At 42.4% G+C, this 25,472-nt stretch overlaps 1 protein-coding gene across 1 annotated transcript in view; it reads left to right on the forward strand.

Moving 5' to 3' along the window:
• FAM120C (family with sequence similarity 120C) overlaps nt 1-25,472 on the forward strand; it is a 214,320-nt gene that overhangs the window by 138,731 nt on the left and 50,117 nt on the right. Inside the window, exons 4-5 of the mRNA XM_053695997.1 lie at nt 24,744-24,872; nt 25,201-25,303. Coding sequence (XP_053551972.1) covers nt 24,744-24,872; nt 25,201-25,303 — 232 coding nt within the window. The remainder of the gene's footprint in view (nt 1-24,743; nt 24,873-25,200; nt 25,304-25,472) is intronic.

Below are 25,472 nucleotides of genomic sequence, written 5' to 3' on the forward strand. Positions count from 1 at the left end.
TCTCTGAGGCTGACTGCATGGAGATTGAACGCTTGATTCTATCAAAGCGTGGCTTCTCGGAGTCGGTTATTGATACCTTAATACAGGCTAGGAAGCCTGTTACCAGAAAAATTTACCATAAGATATGGCGTAAATATTTATATTGGTGCGAATCCAAGAGTTACTCATGGAGTAAGGTTAGGATTCCTAGGATATTGTCCTTTCTACAAGAGGGTTTAGAAAAGGGCTTATCTGCTAGTTCGTTAAAGGGACAGATTTCGGCTCTGTCTATTCTTCTACACAAACGTCTGGCTGAAGTTCCAGACGTTCAGGCTTTTTGTCAGGCTTTAGCTAGGATTAAGCCTGTGTTTAAGACTGTTGCTCCGCCGTGGAGCTTAAACTTAGTTCTTAACGTTCTTCAAGGCGTTCCATTTGAACCCCTTCATTCCATTGATATCAAGCTGTTATCCTGGAAGGTTCTGTTTTTGATGGCTATTTCCTCGGCTCGAAGAGTCTCTGAGTTATCTGCCTTACACTGTGATTCTCCTTATCTGATTTTTCATTCAGACAAGGTAGTTCTGCGTACTAAACCTGGGTTCTTACCTAAGGTAGTTACTAACAGGAATATCAATCAAGAGATTGTTGTTCCATCACTGTGTCCTAACCCTTCTTCAAAGAAGGAACGACTTTTACATAATCTGGACGTAGTCCGTGCCCTGAAGTTCTATTTGCAGGCAACTAAAGATTTTCGTCAAACTTCTTCCCTGTTTGTCGTTTACTCTGGACAGAGAAGAGGTCAAAAGGCTTCGGCTAAATAAGTAATGGATGACCCGTGGACTGACTACACTACAAGAGAAATAAATTTATCAGGTAAGCATTTTTCTGACAGAAGTGGTGGTTGTCTCTCCCAGGGAACCTGCTTCCGCAGACCTACCTGGGTGATTATGACCAGGGAGGCCAGCCTGCTGGGATGGGGAGCAGTCTGGGGCTCATTAAAGGGACAGTATACACTCATTTTCATATAACTGCATGTAATAGACACTACTATAAAGAATAAGATGCACAGATAGTGATATAAAAATCCAGCATAAAATGGTTTAAAAACTTACTTATAAGCTGTCAGTTTGGCTCTGTTGAAAAGGCAGTTGGAAAGCCTACTGCAAGTGGGAAATAAGACACTCCCCCCTCCCCCTTCTTTTGCATATGAAAAGACCCTTTACACAAACAGGAGCAAGCTGGAGAAGGTAGCTGACAGTATTCAAATAAAATTTTGGGACTTGGTTAGGAGTCTGAAAATCAGAGCAATGTTATTAAAAAATAAGCAAAACTATAAATTTAAAAAAAAAAACTTTATGGGCTTTAGAAATAGATCATCTACAAAACATTTATGCAAAGAAGAAATTAGTGTATAATGGCCCTTTAAAGGCTCAGGGTCTATGGTCTCGGGAGGAGTCAGTTCTCCACATAAACATCCTAGAGCTGAGGGCAATCTTCAATGCTCTTCTGGTCTGACCTCAGTTAGCTTCAGCCTGGTTTATCAGGTTCCAGTCGGACGACATAACTTTAGTGGCTTACATCAATCATCAGGGGGGAACTCGGAGTTCCTTTGCCATGACAGAGGTAGCCAGCATTTTTCAGTGGGCAGAGACTCACAACTCTGTCTGTCTGCGATCCACATTCCAGGAGTGGACAATTGGGAAGCAGATTTTCTGAGCAGACAGACCTTTCACCCGGGGGAGTGGGAGCTCCATCCGGAGGTGTTTTCCAACTTGATTCTCAAATGGGGACAGCCGGAGCTGGATCTCATGGCATCTCTACAGAATGCCACGCTCCCGAGGTATGGGTCGCGGTCAAGGGATCCTCAGGCTGTACTGATAGATGCTCTGGCGGTTCCTTGGAATTTCAGTCTAGCATACCTATTTCCTCCGTTCGCGCTCCTTCCACGAGTCATTGCTTGAATCAAACAGGAGAGGGTGGCGGTGATCCTCATTGCACCGGCGTGGCCTTGAAGGATCTGGTATGCAGACCTAGTGGAGATGTCACTTCCACTGAGTAAGGACCTTCTACTTCAAGGGCCCTTCCTTCATCCAAATCTCGTTTCTCTAAAGCTGACTGCTTGGAGATTGAACTCTTAATTCTATCTAAGCGCGGGTTTTCGGAGTCAGTCAATGAGACCTTGATCCAGGCTCGTAAGCCTGTGACTAGAAATATTTACCATAAGATATGGCGCAGATATCTGTTCTGGTGTGAATCCAAGGGGTTCTCGTGGAGTAGAGTCAGGATTCCTAGAATTTTGTCCTTTCTTCAGGAAGGTCTGGAGAAGGATTTGTCTGCAAGTGCTTTGAACGGCCAAATATCTGCCTTATCTATATTGTTGCATAAACATCTGGCGGATGTACCAGATGTGCAATCCTTCTGTCAGGCCTTGGTCAGAATCAGGCCTGTGTTCAAACCTGTTACTCCTCCCTGGAGTCTTAACCTTGTTCTTAAAGTTCTTCAGCAGGCTCCGTTTGAGCCTATGCATTCCTTAGATATTAAGATGTTATCTTGGAAAGTTTTGTTTCTTGTTGCAATTTCTTCTGCTCGTAGAGTCTCTGAACTCTCGGCGTTGCAGTGTAAATCCCCTTACCTTATTTTTCATTTGGATAAGGTTGTTCTGCATACTAAGGTAGGTTTCCTTCATAAAGTGGTTTCGGATAGGAACATTAATCAAGAATTCGTTGTTCCTTCTTTGTGTCCTAACCCTTCTTCTCATAAAGAACGTTTACTGCACAACCTAGATGTGGTGCATGCGTTGAAATACTATTTACAGGCGACTAAGGATTTTCGCCAGTCTTCTGCTTTGTTTGTCATTTTCTCTGGGAAGCGCAAGGGTCAAAAATTTACGGCTACTTCTCTTTCTTTGTGGCTGAGGAGTATAATTCGAAAGGATAAATAGATAGATAGGAGCGCCAGAAAAAATATATAGGCAAGGTCTTATATGATTGGTAATTGTAGTTCTGATGTTAGACTCTGGGTTAGGATAGCTTATATGAGATGTTCAGAAAAATTTCTCTATATGAAATCATGTGTTATAAGGATAGACTGGGAACTTGGGTATGATGTAATTAACAAAGAATATTTATTACAGTTTGCACAAAATATCGTATAATTAGAAACAACTGGGTACAATTCACAGAATATTAGATAGTTAAAACAATTTAAGTACATGGATCCATGTTGATAAAATCCTATTACATATAAAGGTGTTTTAAAAGAAGATCTAAAAACAGATGTGGCTGTATTAATATAAAATACTGTGAGTCTCACATATACAGTATGGTGGTGAGGTCGTACTGGAGACAGACCTCCCTAGTATAGTAAACACAACAATTGTATGGAAAAAGGCAATAATATCGATATACCAAGAAAATTGAGTAAAAAGAGTTGAACGTTGTGATCAAAAAATATATATTTAAAACGTTGTGATCAAAAAATGTATGTTAAAATTTTTTGATCACAACGTTTTAAATATATATTTTTTGATCACAACGTTCAACTCTTTTTACTCAATTTTCTTGGTATATCGATATTATTGCCTTTTTCTCTTGTTAAGTGTATCCAGTCCACGGATCATCCATTACTTATGGGATATTAACTCCTCCCCAACAGGAAGTGCAAGAGGATTCACCCAGCAGAGCTGCTATATAGCTCCTCCCCTAACTGCCATTACCAGTCATTCTCTTGCACCCAACGAATAGATAGGATGTGTGAGAGGACTGTGGTGATTATACTTAGTTTCATACCTTCAATCAAAAGTTTGTTATTTTATAATAGCACCGGAGTGTGTTATTCCTTCTCTGGTAGAATTTGAAGAAGAATCTACCTGAGTTTTTCTATGATTTTAGCCGGAGTAGTTAAGATCATATTGCTGTTTCTCGGCCATCTGAGGAGAGGTAAACTTCAGATCAGGGGACAGCTGGCAGATTAATCTGCAAAGAGGTATGTAGCAGCTTATTATTTTCTGACAATGGAATTGATGAGAAAATTCTGCCATACCGATATAATGTAAACTCAGCCTTAAATGCAGTAGCAGCAACTGGTATCAGGCTGTCATGTATGTATATTTTACACTTCAGTATTCTGGGGAATGGCACTTCACTGGAATTATACTGTATGCATAAAACTTTAGCCTAATTTGCAGGGACTAGCAACAGGCTTTTTAATAACACTCAATTTATTAATGTTAAACGTTTTTTGCTGGCATGTAAAATCGTTTAATTTTCTGAGGTACTGGGTGAAAAAATGTTTTGGGCACTATTTTTTTCCACTTGGCAGTCGTTTTATTTAATTTATGACAGTTTACTGATCTCTCTCACTGTTATGTGTGAGGGGGAGGGACCTTTTTTGGTGCTTTTGCTACGCATCAAAAAATTCAGTCAGAAGTTTATTGTCTTCCCTGCATGATCCGGTTCATCTCTACAGAACTCAGGGGTCTTCAAAACTTGTTTTGAGGGAGGTAATCACTCACAGCAGAGCTGTGAGATTGTAGTTGACTGTGATAAAAAAACGTTTATTTCTGTATTTTTTTTTTTTTTTTTTTTTTCTGCTATCAGGGTTAGTTATCCTTTGCTAATGGGAGCAATCCTTTGCTAAAATTGTGTTTTTTACAAAGATTTGATGCTATAACTTTTCAGTTTATTAATTTTCAACTGTCATAACTTTTTCTGTGCTTCTTATAGGCACAGTACGTTTTCATATTATAGTAAATTACTTGAAAAGTATTTCCAAGTTGCTAGTTTATTTCCTAGTGTGTTAAACATGTCTGATTCAGAGGAAGATATCTGTGCTATATGTGCTAAAGCCAAAGTGGAGCCCAATAGAAATTTATGTACTAACTGTATTGATGCTACTTTAAATAAAAGTCAATCTGTACAAATTGAACATATTTCACCAAACAACGAGGGGAGAGTTATGCCGACTAACTCGCCTCACGTGTCAGTACCTGCATCTCCCGCTCGGGAGGTGCGTGATATTGTAGCGCCGAGTACATCTGGGCGGCCATTACAAATCACATTACAGGATATGGCTACTGTTATGACTGAAGTTTTGGCTAAATTACCAGAACTAAGAGGTAAGCGTGATCACTCTGGGGTGAGAACAGAGTGCGCTGATAATATTAGGGCCATGTCAGACACAGCGTCACAATTTGCAGAACATGAGGACGGAGAGCTTCATTCTGCGGGTGACGGTTCTGATCCAAACAAACTGGATTCAGATAATTCAAATTTTAAATTTAAGCTGGAAAACCTCCGTGTATTACTAGGGGAGGTGTTAGCGGCTCTGAATGATTGTAACACAGTTGCAATACCAGAGAAAATGTGTAGGTTGGATAAATATTTTGCGGTACCGTCGAGTACTGACGTTTTTCCTATACCTAAGAGACTTACTGAAATTGTTACTAAGGAGTGGGATAGACCCGGTGTGCCGTTCTCACCCCCTCCGATATTTAGAAAGATGTTTCCAATAGACGCCACCACACGGGACTTATGGCAAACGGTCCCTAAGGTGGAGGGAGCAGTTTCTACTTTAGCTAAGCGTACCACTATCCCGGTGGAGGATAGCTGTGCCTTTTCAGATCCAATGGATAAAAAGTTAGAGGGTGGGGGGCGGAGCCAACAGCCGTTGAGCCCAGACGCATATATGTTGAGCTCCTCATCTAAAGCCTAAATACATATATATTTAGGGCAAAAAATCTAAGTTTCTTTAACATATCAGTGACTACCTTGATTCTAGGGCATTTTAGCACAAACGACTGATAAGGTGCAACAGAAGTTTATTGAGAGGGGACTTGTGCATCGTATATGATTTGCAGGGTGGCTCTGATTCCGCTATAGCCGACACCGGCTACATCTGTAGCTCTCTATCTGCTGACCATGGACGAGATTCGGATGCTTCTTTCGCAGCTAGCGAGACAGATGCAAGGCAACTTCCTCGAGCTAACATCCATGCTTAGAGCGCCATGTGCCATAGGAGATGATCTGAAAACCAAGATGGCGGAAAGCAGAGATGAAGACCCAAGGACGCAGACCAGGCAAGCTGAACCCCTCACCGCTAGCAGAGAGGAAGATCGGATACCGCATGAAAGTACAGTTAAGGTACTAGAGGTGGCATCATTCGAGAGGGGACTGCTTGGCCCACGCGCTACTAGTAAAAATAATTTGGCCATACAGCAGCACGGCACCAACCTGAAAATCTCCCGCTCAGATACTTACAACATAGCTGCCGCTATTCTGAACAGCGATCCTGCTACTGAAAGTACTTTGGCCGCTGGTCTGCCATTATCAAATGCTGGGGGAGCGCACTGTAATTCCCCGAAGGGAGAAATCCATAGTGGGGATAACATAACCCACAGTGACACACTAAAATGCCCCTACGATCCGGGTGGCCGGATTTACTTCGTACCGGGCAGAGGATATAGTGAGAGTCAGGCCTGGGACACTTGCGCCACTTGCATATACCATCAAGTATTGGAACGGCTATACTATGCACTTAGTCTGGCTACTGTCTCCTAGATACTAATCTCCAGATCTCCCTGCAATTACTTGGATCATTTGCTCGACAATAGCGGTAGCACTTTGGGACTCGCTTCAGTCTATTTGATAACTGCCATAAGATGCGTGCATTAGCTAGGCGCCTGTACTGTCCGTTCAAGCTAATAGGAGACAAATCTAGATAAGACTGCTCCTATGATTTCTTAATTGAGATTCAACCTCTATGGTCCTCCTTAACATACCAAACGACATACTCAAAGCAATGACCTCGTATGTTTGAGGTACAAGATTGCTACAGCTATCACAATTCAGAACAGCATAATATGGTGAACTATGTTATGGGACTCTGTTATACGCATATACATTCCCACTAGATGCCTGTCTGGGACTTATATTCAGAGTACTCATATAGTACAGGTGCCCAGATTTACTGCTGATGATAAAAGTTACAGTGTACCTCAATATTTGATTTCTTGCTTCCAATATATATTTAGCTTGTTATGCGAAACATTACTCTATATTCTCACATGCTACATGATCTAGTACATGACTCATTTTTTCTAACAGCTGAGTAGAGTACCATACTATATGTAGAATGTTATAAGGTTCCTTATATGTTGAAGTTTGTTTTGTATAGAGATTTCAATACTATATTTGCATTGATAAGCCTAATATACGGCAATATTTGTTAGATGTGCAGTCAGTACCTGCTAAAATTTCGGATGGCAGTTTTGGAAATTTTTATTATCTTTCATGTGTTATTATTCCTTTTTTCCCTCATATGCTTAGATCCAGATAAGGTTAAAATGTTCAAGATACCTACTAAGCTAGCTATGCGACCTGGAGGTATGTGTTGTATATTATTGCCAATCTCTATGTCTGTAATATAAATTTATGCACACGGAGGAAAACTATGCTGTCTGCAGCTGCTGCTTAAGCAAACAGAGTGCTCATTTAGGTCCTCTTACTATACTAAATTGCCTGTTTATAATACGATGCTCAATTTCCAAGTGTAATAGCGGCACATCTTGGCGCAAATATTTCGCCTCTAAATTTTTAGGTTAGATATATAGATACTCTAACATAGGTGGTATTATATAGTGGAAGTATTATACGCCTAGCAACCTCTAAGGTAGGGGACAATGATTTTTTCTAATATAGATTGGTACACTCTATTATGTGAGTAAGTACCTTATAGATATTGACACAATGGTTACATGTACTATGCCCTTATCCCCACTGTCCCCGTACTTACTGGTCATCTGCCACATAATACATTTTTGCTTTAAACCATATATGTTAGGTTGCATTTTGGTATTACACTGCTCCCAAGAGCTGCTATGGCCCTGAATTAAGATATTTGAGGAATTCTTCTACTCCTACCTGACTAAGTTATATATATTTAAGTATTAAACCTCAAGTTCTCCTGTAGAGCCCTTAATGCAGTAATCTACTACTGCCTTATAACAGTAACATGCCAGCTATAGGTTACGTTTACCCAGCCCTGCTATGTAGCGACAATATAGTGCATATATGACAATACCAACTCCACTATACTGTGACATTAGCATGCTCTTATAAGTATATAGCTTGCATATAGTGGATATGTCTGTTCTGCAATTAGAACACCTTATTTGTATATTACACTTAATGCACAAGATATAACTGTTTTACATCTTCTTAACTGTTATTAGTCACCAAAATGAGAAATGTTTGTTTTTATATTTACAAGATATAACTGTTTAATGTCTTCTCAAATGGCCTATGGAAGGTGTATTATATATCATACTCCATTTCAGCTAGTCGACACGCTTGATACGTAATGCTTGGATAAGTTTATATGATACCGGATTCATTACTCTCTGGGTCAGTTCTGAACACCTATGTGAAGTGCTGCCACTGTGACATGTATGCATTTGTTTGTGAGGTATTTATGCAACTTTTGAGCCCCCCTGAATGTTTCAGCAGAGTAACCTTTTGCTACTATTTAGATACTGCACCTAATGTTATGTCACTTTGCCCCACTGCCTACTCCTGATTAGACTAATCCTATAGGGCATATCTAATCAATCTTATCTTTTTAGTAATCCAGAAGCCAGATCTATGGTCCCTAAGGTTGAACTCTCCTAAACCCACCCCGGGTACCTGGTACCCTATGCTATTTATACTTACTTATATATGGCTCCGCCCTCCCACCTCCTTTTCCTATACATATAGCGGTGCTTACCCGCTGAATATCCCCTTCCCCCTATTTATCTTGGCCCAAGAGTGGCTGATACTTATGCTAACCCTCCACAGGCTGATAATATGGTCTTAGGTAATATTTTGTTAGAATGTGGAGTTCATACGCTGATATTATAAAAAGAAGTTCTATTTTATCTCGCCAAAGATATTGTCTATCCTCATAACCAAGATTGAAATGTATTTTGTCTTGCTGTATGTGCATATTGCTTTCTCAATAATGCCTATGTATAGACAATGTATTATTTTCTTTATTGTAACTTTTGTTTTAGGGCGAGTCACTGTTTAGATGATATATGCTTTAACTTCAATAAAAAAATTATTTTCAAAAAAAAAAAAAAGTTAGAGGGTTACCTTAAGAAAATGTTTGTTCAACAAGGTTTTATATTGCAACCTCTTGCATGCATTGCGCCTGTCACGGCTGCAGCAGCATTTTGGTTTGAGTCTCTGGAAGAGACACTTGAATCAGCTCCATTAGATGAGATTACACACAAGCTTAAAGCCCTTAAGTTAGCTAACTCATTTATTTCAGATGCCGTAGTACATTTAACTAAACTTACGGCTAAGAATTCCGGATTCGCCATTCAGGCACGCAGAGCACTGTGGCTAAAATCCTGGTCAGCTGACGTTACTTCTAAATCTAAATTGCTTAATATACCTTTCAAAGGGCAGACCTTATTCGGGCCCGGGTTGAAAGAAATTATCGCTGACATTACAGGAGGTAAAGGCCATGCCCTGCCTCAAGACAGAGCCAAACCTAAGGCTTGACAGTCTAATTTTCGTTCCTTTCGTAATTTCAAAGCAGGAGCAGCATCAACTTCCTCTGCACCAAAACAGGAAGGAGCTGTTGCTCGCTACAGACAAGGCTGGAGACCTAACCAGTCCTGGAACAAGGGCAAGCAGGCCAGGAAACCTGCTGCTGCCCCTAAGACAGCATGAATCGAGGGCCCCCGATCCGGGAACGGATCTAGTGGGGGGCAGACTTTCTCTCTTCGCCCAGGCTTGGGCAAGAGATGTCCAGGATCCCTGGGCGTTAGAGATCATATCTCAGGGATACCTTCTAGACTTCAAATTCTCTCCCCCAAGAGGGAGATTTCATCTGTCAAGGTTGTCAACAAACCAAATAAAGAAAGAGGCGTTTCTACGCTGCGTACAAGATCTTTTATTAATGGGAGTGATCCATCCGGTTCCGCGGTCGGAACAAGGACAAGGGTTTTACTCAAATCTGTTTGTGGTTCCCAAAAAAGAGGGAACTTTCAGGCCAATCTTGGATTTAAAGATCCTAAACAAATTCCTAAGAGTTCCATCGTTCAAAATGGAAACTATTCGGACAATTTTACCCATGATCCAAAAGGGTCAGTACATGACCACAGTGGATTTAAAGGATGCTTACCTTCACATACCGATTCACAAAGATCATTACCGGTATCTAAGGTTTGCCTTTCTAGACAGGCATTACCAGTTTGTAGCTCTTCCATTCGGATTGGCTACGGCTCCGAGAATCTTCACAAAGGTTCTGGGTGCTATTCTGGCGGTACTAAGACCGCGAGGAATTGCGGTAGCTCCGTACCTAGACGACATTCTGATACAAGCTTCAAGCTTTCAAACTGCCAAGTCTCATACAGAGTTAGTACTGGCATTTCTAAGGTCGCATGGATGGAAGGTGAACGAAAAGAAGAGTTCTCTCTTTCCACTCACAAGAGTTCCCTTCTTGGGGACTCTTATAGATTCTGTAGAAATGAAGATTTACCTGACAGAAGACAGGTTAACAAAGCTTCAAAATGCATGCCGTGTCCTTCATTCCATTCAACACCCGTCAGTAGCTCAATGCATGGAGGTGATCGGCTTAATGGTAGCAGCAATGGACATAGTACCCTTTGCACGTCTACATCTCAGACCGCTGCAATTGTGCATGCTAAGTCAGTGGAATGGGGATTACTCAGACTTGTCCCCTACTCTGAATCTGGATCAAGAGACCAGAAATTCTCTTCTATGGTGGCTTTCTCGGCCACATCTGTCCAGGGGGATGCCATTCAGCAGGCCGGACTGGACAATTGTAACAACAGACGCCAGCCTACTAGGTTGGGGCGCTGTCTGGAATTCTCTGAAGGCTCAGGGACAATGGAATCAGGAGGAGAGTCTCCTACCAATAAACATTCTGGAATTGAGAGCAGTTCTCAATGCCCTTTTGGCTTGGCCCCAGTTAACAACTCGGGGGTTCATCAGGTTTCAGTCGGACAACATCACGACTGTAGCTTACATCAACCATCAGGGAGGGACAAGAAGCTCCCTAGCAATGATGGAAGTATCAAAGATAATTCGCTGGGCAGAGTCTCACTCTTGCCACCTGTCAGCAATCCACATCCCGGGAGTGGAGAACTGGGAGGCGGATTTCTTAAGTCGTCAGACTTTTCATCCGGGGGAGTGGGAACTTCATCCGGAGGTCTTTGCCCAAATACTTCGACGTTGGGGCAAACCAGAGATAGATCTCATGGCGTCTCGACAGAACGCCAAGCTTCCTCGTTACGGGTCCAGATCCAGGGATCCGGGAGCGGTTCTGATAGATGCTTTGACAGCACCTTGGACCTTCGGGATGGCTTATGTGTTTCCACCCTTCCCGATGCTTCCTCGATTGATTGCCAGAATCAAACAGGAGAGAGCATCAGTGATTCTAATAACGCCTGCATGGCCACGCAGGACTTGGTATGCAGATCTAGTGGACATGTCATCCTGTCCACCTTGGTCGCTACCTCTGAAACAGGACCTTCTGATCCAGGGTCCCTTCAAACATCAAAATCTAATTTCTCTGAAGCTGACTGCTTGGAAATTGAACGCTTGATTTTATCAAAACGTGGTTTTTCTGAGTCAGTTATTGATACCTTAATACAGGCTAGGAAGCCTGTTACCAGAAAGATTTACCATAAGATATGGCGCAAATACTTATATTGGTGCGAATCCAAGAGTTACTCATGGAGTAAGGTTAGGATTCCGAGGATATTGTCTTTTCTACAAGAAGGTTTAGAAAAGGGTTTATCCGCTAGTTCCTTAAAGGGACAGATTTCAGCTCTGTCCATTCTTTTACACAAACGTCTGTCAGAAGTTCCGGACGTTCAAGCTTTTTGTCAGGCTTTAGCTAGGATCAAGCCTGTGTTTAAAACTGTTGCTCCACCATGGAGTTTGAACTTAGATCTTAATGTTTTACAGGGGGTTCCGTTTGAACCCCTTCATTCCATTGATATCAAGTTGTTATCTTGGAAAGTTCTGTTTTTAATGGCGATTTCCTCGGCTCGAAGAGTCTCTGAGTTATCTGCCTTACATTGTGATTCTCCTTATCTGATTTTTCATTCAGACAAGGTAGTTCTGCGTACTAAACCTGGGTTCCTACCTAAGGTGGTCACTAACAGGAATATCAATCAAGAGATTGTGGTTACATCTTTGTGTCCTAATCCTTCTTCGAAAAAGGAACGTCTGCTACACAATCTAGATGTAGTCCGTGCCCTGAAATTTTATCTACAGGCAACTAAGGATTTTCGACAAACGTCTTCCCTGTTTGTCGTTTATTCTGGTCAGAGGAGAGGTCAAAAAGCTTCGGCTACCTCTCTCTCCTTTTGGCTTCGTAGCATAATACGGTTAGCCTATGAGACTGCTGGACAGCAGCCTCCTGAAAGAATTACAGCACATTCTACTAGAGCTGTGGCTTCCACTTGGGCCTTTAAGAATGAGGCTTCTGTTGAACAGATTTGCAAGGCTGCAACTTGGTCTTCTCTTCATACTTTTTCCAAATTTTACAAATTTGACACTTTTGCTTCTTCGGAGGCTGTTTTTGGGAGAAAGGTTCTTCAGGCAGTGGTTCCTTCCGTATAAAGAGCCTGCCTGTCCCTCCCGTCATCCGTGTACTTTAGCTTTGGTATTGGTATCCCATAAGTAATGGATGATCCGTGGACTGGATACACTTAACAAGAGAAAACATCATTTATGCTTACCTGATAAATTTATTTCTCTTGTAGTGTATCCAGTCCACGGCCCGCCCTGTCACTTTAAGGCAGGTAATTTTTCCATTAAACTACAGTCACCACTTTACCCTATGGTTTTCCTTTCTCTGCATGTTTTCGGTCGAATGACTGGTAATGGCAGTTAGGGGAGGAGCTATATAGCAGCTCTGCTGGGTGAATCCTCTTGCACTTCCTGTTGGGGAGGAGTTAATATCCCATAAGTAATGGATGATCCGTGGACTGGATACACTACAAGAGAAATAAATTTATCAGGTAAGCATAAATGATGTTTTCCATACAATTGTTGTGTTTACTATACTAGGGAGGTCTGTCTCCAGTACGACCTCACCACCATACTGTATATGTGAGACTCACAGTATTTTATATTAATACAGCCACATCTGTTTTTAGATCTTCTTTTAAAACACCTTTATATGTAATAGGATTTTATCAACATGGATCCATGTACTTAAATTGTTTTAACTATCTAATATTCTGTGAATTGTACCCAGTTGTTTCTAATTATACGATATTTTGTGCAAACTGTAATAAATATTCTTTGTTAATTACATCATACCCAAGTTCCCAGTCTATCCTTATAACACATGATTTCATATAGAGAAATTTTTCTGAACATCTCATATAAGCTATCCTAACCCAGAGTCTAACATCAGAACTACAATTACCAATCATATAAGACCTTGCCTATATATTTTTTCTGGCGCTCCTATCTATCTATTTATCCTTTCACATTCTATTAACCTAGTGGGCATTTGGGGGACCCACATTAGACAGGAGCAAGAGGTCACCAAACGCAGCGCTGTAGGATACCAATATTACCAATATTTGAGGAGTATAATTCGTTTGGCCTATGAAACTGCTGGACAGCAACCTCCTGAGAGTATCACGGCTCATTCCATGAGGGCTGTTTCTTCCTCCTGGGCCTTCAAAAATGAAGCTTTTGTGGAACAGATTTCCAAGGCTGCAACTTGGTCCTCTCTACACACTTTTTAAAAATTTTATAAATTTGATACTTTTGCCTCGGCTGAGGCTTCTTTTGGGAGAAAGGTTCTTCAAGCAGTGGTGCCTTCTGTTTAGGTTCCCTGTCTTGTCCCTTATCATCTGCGTCCTCTAGCTTGGGTATTGATTCCCAATAGTAATTAGAGATGATTCGTGGACTCACTGTGTCATTAGAAAGAAAAGAAATGTATGCTTACCTGTTTTATTTCTTTCTTGACACGGTGAGTCCATGGCCCGCCCTGTATTTTTCAGACAGTTTTTTTTTTTTGTATAAACCTCAGGCACCTCTGCAACTTGTGTTGCTTCCTTTCTCTCTTTTTCATTCGGTCGAATGACTGGGGGTTGTGGGAAGGGAAGTGATACTTAACAGCTCTGCTGTGGTGCTCTTTGCCTCCTCCTGCTGGCCAGGAGTGATATTCCCAATAGTAATTACTGATAATCCGTGAACTCACTGTGTCAAGAAAGAGAGAAATTTATCAGGTAAGCATAAATTTTGTTTTCCAACTGTGGCCAGCATATACATTTTACTGATGCTTTCCCATAACTGTGACATCTAAAGGCACCATCTTTTTTAACTTATTGAGAATAATGGTTTATTTAAAGGGGCATGAAACCCAAAACAAATTATTTCATAATTCAGATAGACTATACAATTTTAAACAACTTTCCAATTTACTTCTATTATCTAATTTGCTGTGTTTTCTTGGCAATATTTGTTGAAAAAAACATACCTAGGTAGGCTAAGGAGCTGTGAGCTAGCTGCTGATTGGTGGCTGCACATATATACCTCTTATCATTGGCTTACTAATGTGTTCAGCACGCTCCCAGTAGTGCATTGGAGTTCCTTCAGCAAAGGATACCAAGATAATGAAGTAAAGTTGATAATAGGAGTAAACTAGAAAGTTGCTTAAAATTGCATGCTCTATCTGAATCATGAAAGGAAAAAAAATTGGATTTGATATACCTTTCAAGTATGCTTTGTGCACCAGTATTTTAAACACAGCGCTTGCTAAGAGAGCCTAAGGTGTAATTACTTTCTATTTGCATTATTTCTGTCATGTGGTGTGTGTGCTGTATGAGAGTGTGTGTGGTTTGTGTGTGTGTACAGTATGAGAGTATAGTGTGTGTGTGTTATATGTGTGTGTTGTATGAGAGTGTGTGGATAGTGTGTGTGTGTGTTTTGTATGAGAGTGTGTATGTGTTGTATATAAGTATGTGGTGTGTTGTGTGTGTGTGTGTGTAGTGTGTTGTATGAGTGTGTGTGTGTATACTGAATGAGAGTGTATGTGATGTGTGTTGTTGTGCTGCTTAAAAAAAAGTGCGTAATGGGACCATTTCTTAAAGGAACATTAAACACTCATTTTTTTCTTTGCATAAATGTTTTTTATAGATGATCTATTTATATAGTCCATAAAGCTTTTTCCATCTAAAGGGGAGGACAGTCCACGGCTTCATTAATTACTGCTGGGAATTAAGAACCTAGCCACCAGGAGGAGGCAAAGACACCCCAGCCAAAGGCTTAAATACCTCCCCCACTTCCCTCATCCCCCAGTCATTCTTTGCCTTTCATCACAGAGGACAGGGTAGTAGCTCAGACTTTCCCGGTTTCCGTTTAGATGACAAATATTATTAAGAATGTTCACTGTTCCGGAATCTCAGCTTGAGCTGTGGGGTACCGTCCCTAAGGTGGATGGTGCTATCTCTACGCTCGCAAAGCGGACAACTATTCCCCTCGAGGATAGTCCGTTGTTTAAAGAGCCCATTGATAAAAAGCTGGAAAACATGTTAAGAAAGATGTTTCAGCACACTGGGTTTGTTTTTCAGCCTGCAGCAGCCGTATTTGTGTTATTCCCTGTGTGAAATGGTCGAGGGGCAGACTTCCATCAACGAGATACAGGATAAGATTAAGGCGTTGAGAATCGCCAATTCTTTCATCTGTGATGCCAATATGCAAATTATTCACCTGAACGCTAAGGTGTCAGGTTTTTCAGTTTTAGCTCTGTGGCTAAAGTCTTGGTCTGCGGAGATGACCTCTAAGTCGAGGCTGTTGTCCCTGCCTTTTCAAGGAAAGATTCTGTTGGGTCCAGGATTGGATTCGATCATATCCACGGTTACGGGAGGCAAGGGAACTTTCCTACCTCAGGTAAGAAGGCTAAGCCTAAGGGATCTACTTTTCGTCCCTTGGCGGACAAGGCCCAGCGCCAGCAGCCTGCCGCGAAAGCGGACCAGTCCAAGGAAACTTGGAAGCCGGATCAATCTTGGAACAAGTCTAAGCAGAGCAAGAAGCCCACCGAGACGAAATCGGCATGAAGGGGCAGCCACTGACCAGTCTCTGTACCAAGTAGGGGGCAGATTATCTCTCTTCTCAGAAGCCTGGTTGCAGCATGTTCAGGACCCTTGGATTCTGTAAGTGGTCACCCAGGGTTACAGGATAGGGTTCAGATCCCACCCACCCGGGTCAGATTCCTCCTGTCAAACCTGTCTTCAAGACCAGAAAAGAGAGAGGCCTTTCTAGAGTGTGTGAGAGATCTAGCCTCTCTCTGCGTTATTGTACCAGTACCCCATGCAGAACGGGGCCTAGGGTACTATTCCAATCTTTTTGTGGTTCCAAAGGAGGGGGGCAAGTTCCGCCCGATTCTGGACCTAAAGTGTTTAAACAAGTTTCTGAGTGTTTCATCGTTCAAAATGGAAACAACCAGATCTATTCTGCCCCTAGTTCAAGGGGGACAGTTAATGACGACTATAGACTTGAAGGATGCTTACCTTCATGTGCCAATTCACAGGGACCACTTCAAGTTCCTAAGATTTGCATTTGTGGCCCTTCCTTTTGGTCTGGCGACGGCCCTGAGAGCCTTCACAAAGGTTCTGGGGGTGCTTTCAGTGGCCAGATCTAGAGGCATTGCTGTGGCGCCCTATCTGGATTACATCCTAGTCCAGGCGCCGTCGCTCAGTCTCGCAGAGGATCATTCGAGGGCTCTTCTTCTTTTGCTCCAATCTCACGGTTTGAAGATCAACTCAGGAAAGAGTTCCCTGGTTCCCAGCAACAGGGTGGAGTTCCTTAGCCCGATAATAGTCTCTATGTCCATGAAAATATTTCTCACAGACCATCGACGCAGGAAGATTGCGTCAACCTGTCTTGCCCTTCAGTCCTCAAGCCCCTCGGTGGCTCAGTGCCTGGAGGTGATCGGGCTCATTGTTTCAAGCATAGACGTCATCTCATTCGCCAGGTTCCATCTCATACCTTTTCAATTGTGCATGTTGAGACAGTGGAACGGCGATCATTCAGATCTATCACAGCAGATATCCATAAATGCTCAGACTCGGATCTCCCTCTTTTGGTGGATCCGTCCGGAGCAACTGTCCATGGGCACATCCTTCTTGAGACCGTCCTGGGAGATTGTGACCATGGACGCCAGTTTGGCTGGATGTGGGGCTGTTTGTTGTGTCAGGATGGCACAGGGAAAATGGTCCCGGGAGGAGTCTCTCCTTACGATAAATATTCTGGAACTCCGAGCAATCTACAATGCTCTGAAGGCATGGCCTCCTCTGGGGTCATTCAGCATCATCAGATTCCAGACTGACAACATTACCTCGGTGGCTTACATCAACCATAAGTGGGGTACGAGGAGCTCCCTAGCAATAAGGGAGGTGCCCAGAGGCAGAACTTTTCTTCACTTTCTGCGATGAGATTTTTTTAGTAAAAAATTAAATTTTATATTAGACAGTTACATTAAGGCACCAGTTCAATTTCAATATGTTGGTTAACTGAAGAATAAAGCAATTTTTTAAGTTTTATATTATAGTGCAGTAGTTGAAAATTGCATTGCAAATTGGCTGCATTCAAAAAAATAAAAATTTAAAATGTCTCTTGAATAAATCTGTTTCCTTTTCTCTTGGTGTAACATATAAATGTAGTAATAAAAATGATGCAAAGCTCATACTAACATCTTACATTCAGAATAAACAGCTTTGCAGAATGGAAAGGCTAGGGTGCGGGTTTGAAAAAGAATTATCTGAGAGCAAGTCAACAAGCAATGCGCTGCTGCTTTACAGCGCTACTGCATATTTGACTGCTCACTTCAAACAGCACTTTGCTCTGGATGCACTGTGCTAATGGAAACTTACACAGTGCAGCCAGAGCACAGCTCTGTTTGAAGAGAACTGTCTAATGTGGAGCAGCACTACAAAGTTCAAGCTCTAACAGTTCCTGCATTTCTCCTGTTCTTTCTGCAGACATGCTGCATTTTCTGCGATGACATCTCAGATCACTGGATGTTCTGCCTTGGGGGGGAGGTGTCTCGAATCTTGGAGTGGGCAGAGTCCCTCAGCTGCTCGCTCTCAGCGATTCACATTCCAGGTGTGGACAACTGGGAAGCGGACTTTCTCAGCAGACAATCCTTCCATCCGGGGGAATGGTCTCTTCACCCCGAGGTGTTTGCGGAGATTTGTCTCAAATGGGGAACGCCGGAGATAGATCTCATGGCATCCAGACTCAATTGCAAACTAGCCCGATACGGATCGAGGTCCAGGGATCCCCAGCGGTACCAGATGCCTTAGCGGTACCTTGGGGGTTCAGCCTAGCTTACATTTTTCCACCATTACCACTTCTACCTCGTGTAGTGGCACGCATCAAACAGTAGCGAGCTTCGGCCATTCTGATTGCTCCATTGTGGTCACGGAGGACATGGTTTGCGGATCTGGTGGGGATGTCATCCTCTCCGCCAGTGGAGATCGCAGGGATCTGCTGGAACAGGGCCCTTTTCAACATCCGAATCTAGATTCACTGAGGCTGACAGCGTGGAGATTGAACGCTTAGTCTTGGCCAAGAGAGGCTTTTCTGAAAGTGTGATTGATACTCTAATTCAGGCAAGGAAGCCAGTCACTTGTCGCATCTGTCATAATGTGTGGAGGACCTACTTGTCCTGGTGTGAGAAGCATGTATATCCCTTGCACAAGGTGAAGGTATCCAGGATTCTGTCCTTTCTACAAGACGGTTTGGAGAAGGGTCTTGCCACCAGTTCCTTAAAGGGACAGATTTCGGCATTATCCGTCTTGTTGCATAGGAGGCTCGCTGAGCTCCCTGACATTCAATCTTTTGTTTAGGCTCTGTCTAAAATCAGGCCTGTATTTTGACGAATTAGTGCCCGGTTTTTAATAATCCTATTAAAAACAAGGGCACTTTAATTAATCAAAATTGACATTTCAAGTGTTATCTTTAAAAACTTACCTTTTAATCCTGATAGCCACTGCAGCGCTTCCTCTGCCCGTCGCGGGTCCAAAATGACGAATCCGGCTTCATCCAATCACGGCGTTCCCTCAAGCCATGATCCCCTCCCGAGGGGAACGCCGTGATTGGAGGAAGCCGGGTTTGTAATTTCTGACTTAAGCAGAGGCTTCCGACGGCCGGGGGAATCGATGGAGCAGCTTTTAGGATTAAAAGGGAAGTTTTTGAAGAAAACGCTATTGAGCCTATGCATTCCGTTGACATTAAAATTCTGTCCTGGAAGGTTATCTTCCTGTTGGCTATTGCATCGGCACGCAGAGTATCTGAACTGGCTGCCTTGCAATGTGAGCATCCTTATCTGTTTTTTCATGCGGATAAGCTGTACTTCACACTGGTTTGGGGTTTCTTCCCAAGGTGGTGTCTAACCGTAACATCAATCAGGAAATAGTTGTTCCTTCTTTGTGTCCTAAACCTTCTTCTTCTAAGGAGAGGTTACTTCATAACTTGGATGTGGTTTGTGCCTTAAAGTTCTATCTTCAGGCTACAAAGAATTTCAGACGGTCTACATCTCTTTTTGTGGTGTATTCAGGGAAGGGGCAGAGGGCCTCTTCTACTTCTTTGTCCTTTTGGTTGAGAAGCTTGATTCGCTTGGCCTATGAGACAGCGGGACATGAGCCTCCTCAGAGGATCACGGCTCATTCAATTAGAGCTGTGGCTTCTCCTTGGGCCTTCAAGAATGAGGCCTCTATGGATTTGTAAGGCGGCTACCTGATCCTCCTTACACACTTTTACAAAGTTTTACAAGTTTTACATTTTTGCTTCTGCGGAAGCTGTTTTTGGGAGAAAGGTTTTGTAGGCTGTGGTGCCCTCAGATTTTACCCTCCCTGTTTCATTCAGTGTCCTCTAGAGCTTGGATATATGTTCCTAACAGTAATGAATGAAGCCATGGACTCTCTTCTCCTTTAGATGGAAAATATAAATTATGCTTACCTGATAATTTCATTTCCATTTAGGGGAGGAGAGTCCACGGCTCCTGCCCGTAGCTCCGATGGGCGGACCTAAATTTAATTTATCTTTAGGCAACATTTATACCCTGATATTTCTCCTAATGTTCCTTGTTCCCTCGGCAGAATGTCTGGGGATGAGGGAAGTTGGGGAGGTATTTAAACCATTGGCTGGGGTTTATTTGCCTCCTCCTGGTGGCCAGGTTCTTAATTCCAACAGTAATGAATGAAGCTGTGGACCCTCCTCCCCTCGATGGAAATTAAATTATCAGGTAACTTCCCTTACTCATAATCCCCAATCATTCTCTTTGCCTCTGTCAATGGAGGATGTGCATAGACAGTGTCTGAAAATATTTAATCCTTTTATGGGTACTTTAGTAAGAGTAGTGGTAGCTTTCAGCAGTTAGAAGGCGGCGAGGTGGTCTTTGCTTTGCTTTACTTCTAACACTTTTGCTACCCCTTTGCAGAAAGCCAGGGTTGGTTACTCTGTCCTTTCTTTTACTACAGGTCCCTGACAGGGAGTGGATTACCGGTCACACCTTAGTAGCTGTTATCTGCCCGGCAGCTGGATCCACAGGTAAGTGCCCTTTGCCTTCTAGGTACTGAATGACTGCACTTTTGAGGTTAACCCTCAAAAAGTGCAATTTTGTTCCCCTTGCTTAGCAAAGACTTTAAAATAAAATTTAAAGACAAGTTACTCCCTTCTGAGCCAAGTGTCTCTCAGGATGATGCTGTGCGTAACATGCCTCAGCTTTAGCCTTAGTTGTTTCTCATACTATGCCTTCTGTTTCCTCTCAACCTCCTGAGGGTGTTTGTTTGAAAGCCTAGGATTCTATTCAAATATATTTGTGGTTCCCAAAAAGGAGGGAATTTTCCATCTCATCCTAGATCTCAAGTGTCTCAACAAATTCCTCAGGGTTCCGTCCTTCAAGATGGAAACTATTTGTTCCATTGATTCAGGAAGGTCAGTTCATGACGACCATAGACCTAAAGGACACGTATTTACACATTCCCATTCACAGGGATCATCACCAGTTTCTGAGGTTTGCCTTTCTGGACAAGCATTTCCAGTTTAATGCCCTTTCATTTTGTCTTGCCACAGCTCCCAGAATATTCACAAAAGTTCTCGGAGCTCTATTGGCTCAGCTCCCAGGGAATTGCTGCGGTGCCTTATCTAGACGGCATCTTGGTTCAGGCGTCATCTTTTCAACTAGCAAAATCTCATACAGAGATGTTGTTGTCTTTTCTACGTTCCCACGGGTGAAAAGTGAATCAATCTGGAAAAGAGTTCTCTAGTTCCAACTACAAGAGTGTGTTTCCTAGGGACAATCATAGATTCTTTGTCCATGAAGATTTTCCTGACGGACGTCAGAAAATCCAAACTTCTTCTTGCCTTTCTCTCCAGTCTCCTATTCGTCCATCAGTGGCTCAATGCATGGAGGTGATTGGTCTGATGGTGGCTTCCATAGACATCATTCCTTTTGCTTGGTTCCATCTGCGACCGTTGCAGCTTTGCATGCTCAGTCAATGGAACGGAGACCATTCAGATTTATCGCAGAGGATAAATCTGGACCCCCTAACAAGAGACTCTCTCTCGTGGTTGATTTTAAAAGAAAATCTGCCTCGGGGCACTTGCTTCCTGAGACCTTCCTGGGTAATTGTGACTACGGACGTCAGCCTGTTAGGCTGAGGAGCTGTTTGGGGTTCTCTGAAAGCTCAGGTCCTGTGGTCTCGGGAAGAGACTTCTCTTCCCATAAACACCTTGGAGTTGAGAGCAATCTTCAATGCCTTGACAGCTTGGCCTCAATTATCTTTAGTCCGGTTTATCAGATTCCAGTCGGACAACATCACCTTAGGGGCTTACATCAACCACCAGGGAGGAACTCAGAGTTCCTTGGCCATGAAGGAGGTGACTCGCATTCTACAGTGGGCGGAAGCTCACAATTGTCTCGTATCTGCCATCCACATTCCAGGAGTGGACAATTGTGAGGCGGATTTTCTGAGCAGACAGACTTTTCATCCTGGGGAGTGGGCTTTCCATCCAGAAGTGTTCTCCAGGATAACCCTCAGGTGGGGGGTTCCGGAGCCAAGCTTCCAAGGTACGGTTCAAGGTCAAGATCATCAGGCCGCCCTGATAGATGCTCTGGCGGTTCCTTGGGATTTCGGTCTAGCATACCTGTTTCCTCCGTTTGCTCTCCTTCCACGAGTCATTGCTGGTAACAAGCAGGGGAGAGCGTCCATGATTTTAATAGCTCCTGCCTGGCCTCCCAGGATCTGGTTTGCGGATCTGGTGAAGATGTCATCTCTTACACCCTGGAGGTTACCTCTGAGGGAAGGACCTTCTAATTGAGGGTCCATTCCACTATCCAAATCTGGATTGGATTCTCTGAAGCTGACTGCTTGAAGATTGAATGCCTAGTCTTGTGTAGACGTGATTTTTCTGAAGCGGTCATTGATACTATGCTTCAGGCTTGTAAACCTGTTACTCGCAAGATTTACCATAAGGTTTGGAGTAAACACCTTTTTTAGTGCGAAGCTTAAGGTTTCTCCTAGAGTCGGGTGAGGGTTCCCCAAATGTTATCCTTTTTTAAGGATGGCCTGGAGAAAGGTTTGTTAGTCAGTGGGTTTGTCACTCAGTACTCTGTGCAAAAGAATAGACAGTACAGAAATCTGACCCTTCAAACGTCTGGCTGATTTACCAGATGTTCAAGCCTTTGTTCAGGCCCTGGTCAGAATCAGGCCTGTGTTTAAACCTGTTGCGTCTCCTTGGAGTCTTAACCTAGTTCTTAAAGTTTTGCAGCAGGCTCTGTTTGAGCCGATGCATGTTGTTGATATAAAGTTGTTATCTTGGAAGGTTTTGTTTCTCCTTGCTATTTCTTCCGCTCGCAGAGTTTCTGTGCTTCCAGCTCTGCAGTGTGATTCCCTGTACCTTATTTTTCATGCAGATAAGGCTGTTCTTCATACTAAATTGTGGTTTCTCCCTAAGGTGGTGTCGGATCGAAACATTAATCATGAAATTGTTGTTCCTTCTTTTTGTCCTAATCCTTCTCATAAGGAACGTCTTTTTGCATAACTTGGATGTTGTGCGTGCTCTAAAATTTTACTTACAAGCTACTAAAGATTTTCGGCAATCTTCTGCCCTGTTTGTTGTTTTCTCTGGAAAGCGTAAGGGTCAGAAGGCCACTTCTACTACTCTTTCCCTCTGGTTAAGAAGTATAATTTGTTTTGCTTATAAGACTGCTGGACAGCAGCCTCCTGAGAGAATTACGGCTCATTCCACTAGGACTGTATATTCTTCTTGGCCTTTCAAAAATGAAGCTTCTGTTGAACAGATTTACAAGGCAGCCACTTGGTCCTCATTGCATACTTTTTCCAAATTCTACAAATTTGATACTTTTACTTCGGCTGCAGTGTCTTTTGGGAGAAAAGTTCTTCAAGCAATGGTGCCTTCTGTTTAGGTCCTCCTGCCTTGTTCTCCCTCCCTGTTCATTCCGTGTCCTCTAGCTTGGGTATTGATTCCCACTAGTAATTGGAATGACGTTGTGGACTCTTCATGTCATAGGAAAGAAAACAAAATGTATGCTTACCTGATAAGTTTCTCTTTCTGGGCATGGAGAGTCCACGACACCGCCCTTTTTTTAAATTATAATTCTGCAGTTTTTTTAAATAAACCTCAGGCACCTTTTCACCCTTATGTTTTCTTTTTTTCCATTTTCCTTCGGCTGAATGACTGGGGATTATGGGTAAGGGAAGTTACACTTAACAGCTTTGCTGGGATGCTCTTTGCCTCTTCCTCCTGCTGGCCGTTGTGGACTCTCTATGTCCTGAAAGAAAGAAATTTATCAATTAAGCATAATTATTTTTATTTTTTAAAAATGTATAGTTTTGCTTATTTTTGAATAACATTGCTCTGATTTTCAGAATCCTAAACTAGCCCCAAAGTTTTAAAAGAATACTGATGTATTCCTCCTCCAGCTTGCTCCTGTTTGTGTAAAGAGTATTTTCATATGCAGGGGAGGGGGGGAGTGTCTTATTTCCCACTTGCAGTGGGTGTTCCAGCTACCTTTTCAACAGAGCTAAACTGAGAGCTTCTAAGTAAGCTTTTAAACTGTTTTATACTGGATTTTTATATCAGAATCTGTGCATCTTATTCTTTATAGTATTGTCTATTACATTCAGTTATATGAAAATTGGTGTATACCGTCCCTTTAAGAGTGTTTGATCCTTCTGGTTTAATTGTGTGTGTGTGTGTATATATATATATATATATATATATATGTCTGTGTGTATGTGTGTGTATAGTGTGTGTGTATATATAATGTGTGTGTTGTTTTGTGCAGGGTCAGAGTATGTTGTATTTATCACAAACGTTCCTTGCACGACAGCTTATTTTGACCTCCATAAGGATGCTGCTGCCCCTTGCTTTCTCTTCACTCAGCATGAGCGCTAGAGACATTTCTTTTAATAGAAAATATCTATGGTACCTTAATGCATCATAAAATACTAGATCTTTGGGAACATTTTTCTGTAACAGGCACTTAATTCAAATGTACCACAAACCATTACTTCCAGTGTTATGTTGTTTTTAATTCTGAATTATTAACAAGTAATTAGATGTGATGGCTGTTGCTTGCAGGCCTGTGTGGATTTGCCAACAGAATATAAACCAGTGTGAGAGATGTTGTATGAATGCTCTAACAGTAAACTATCTAATCGCTTTGGTATCTACTTGTCTGCCATTTCCTGCCAGGTGCGTGCTCACCAGTTGGTTTTACCCCCATGTGACGTGGTAATAAAAGCAGTCTCAGAATACGTGGGGTCTATTAAGGATTCCTCCAACCTGGATGTAGTGGGCAAGGAGATCTTCAGACACTCTCAGGTAAGCAGTATGTTGCAGTTGACGTGGTTAATATATTACAAATCTATATGCTGCCCCTTCTTCCCATACCATGCATTTGTATATAACTCACACACATCTTTATCTATACCCCTGCTCTCTGCATTGCTCATCACGTGTTCTCTGCCTCTGACCTGTAGTGTGGCAAGTAGTCCGCTAGCTCAACAACCATGATCTGGCTTTTAAGATGTGTGGCACAAATTGTTTTTTTGCATCAATTGGTGTATGAGAGATGACCATATATGATAGTCTTTATATGCGTTCTTGTTGTTGTCTTTGTGAAAGCTCTTCTGCTCTTGTTGCTCTTTAGTCCAGGACAGAAGATAAGATAGAGCGTTTCAAGAAAGCTGTGGAATATTACTCAGCAGCAACCAAGCATCGCCCACCTCCTATGAACCAATCTCCTTTTGTAGGTGAGTGTCACCTGCAAGCCACCCCTCAGCTACAGCTCTTATACCTTGTGTTGGGACAGTCCTGTCACATGTTTGTCCAAGATATGACAATTGTAAATTACCCAACCTTATTGACAAATTTGTTGTGTGTTGTTTAAGGGTGACTCCTTAAAACAGGGGTTGACAAATC

Source organism: Bombina bombina, chromosome 12 (genome assembly GCF_027579735.1).
Source record: "Bombina bombina isolate aBomBom1 chromosome 12, aBomBom1.pri, whole genome shotgun sequence".
Taxonomy (NCBI): domain Eukaryota; kingdom Metazoa; phylum Chordata; class Amphibia; order Anura; family Bombinatoridae; genus Bombina; species Bombina bombina.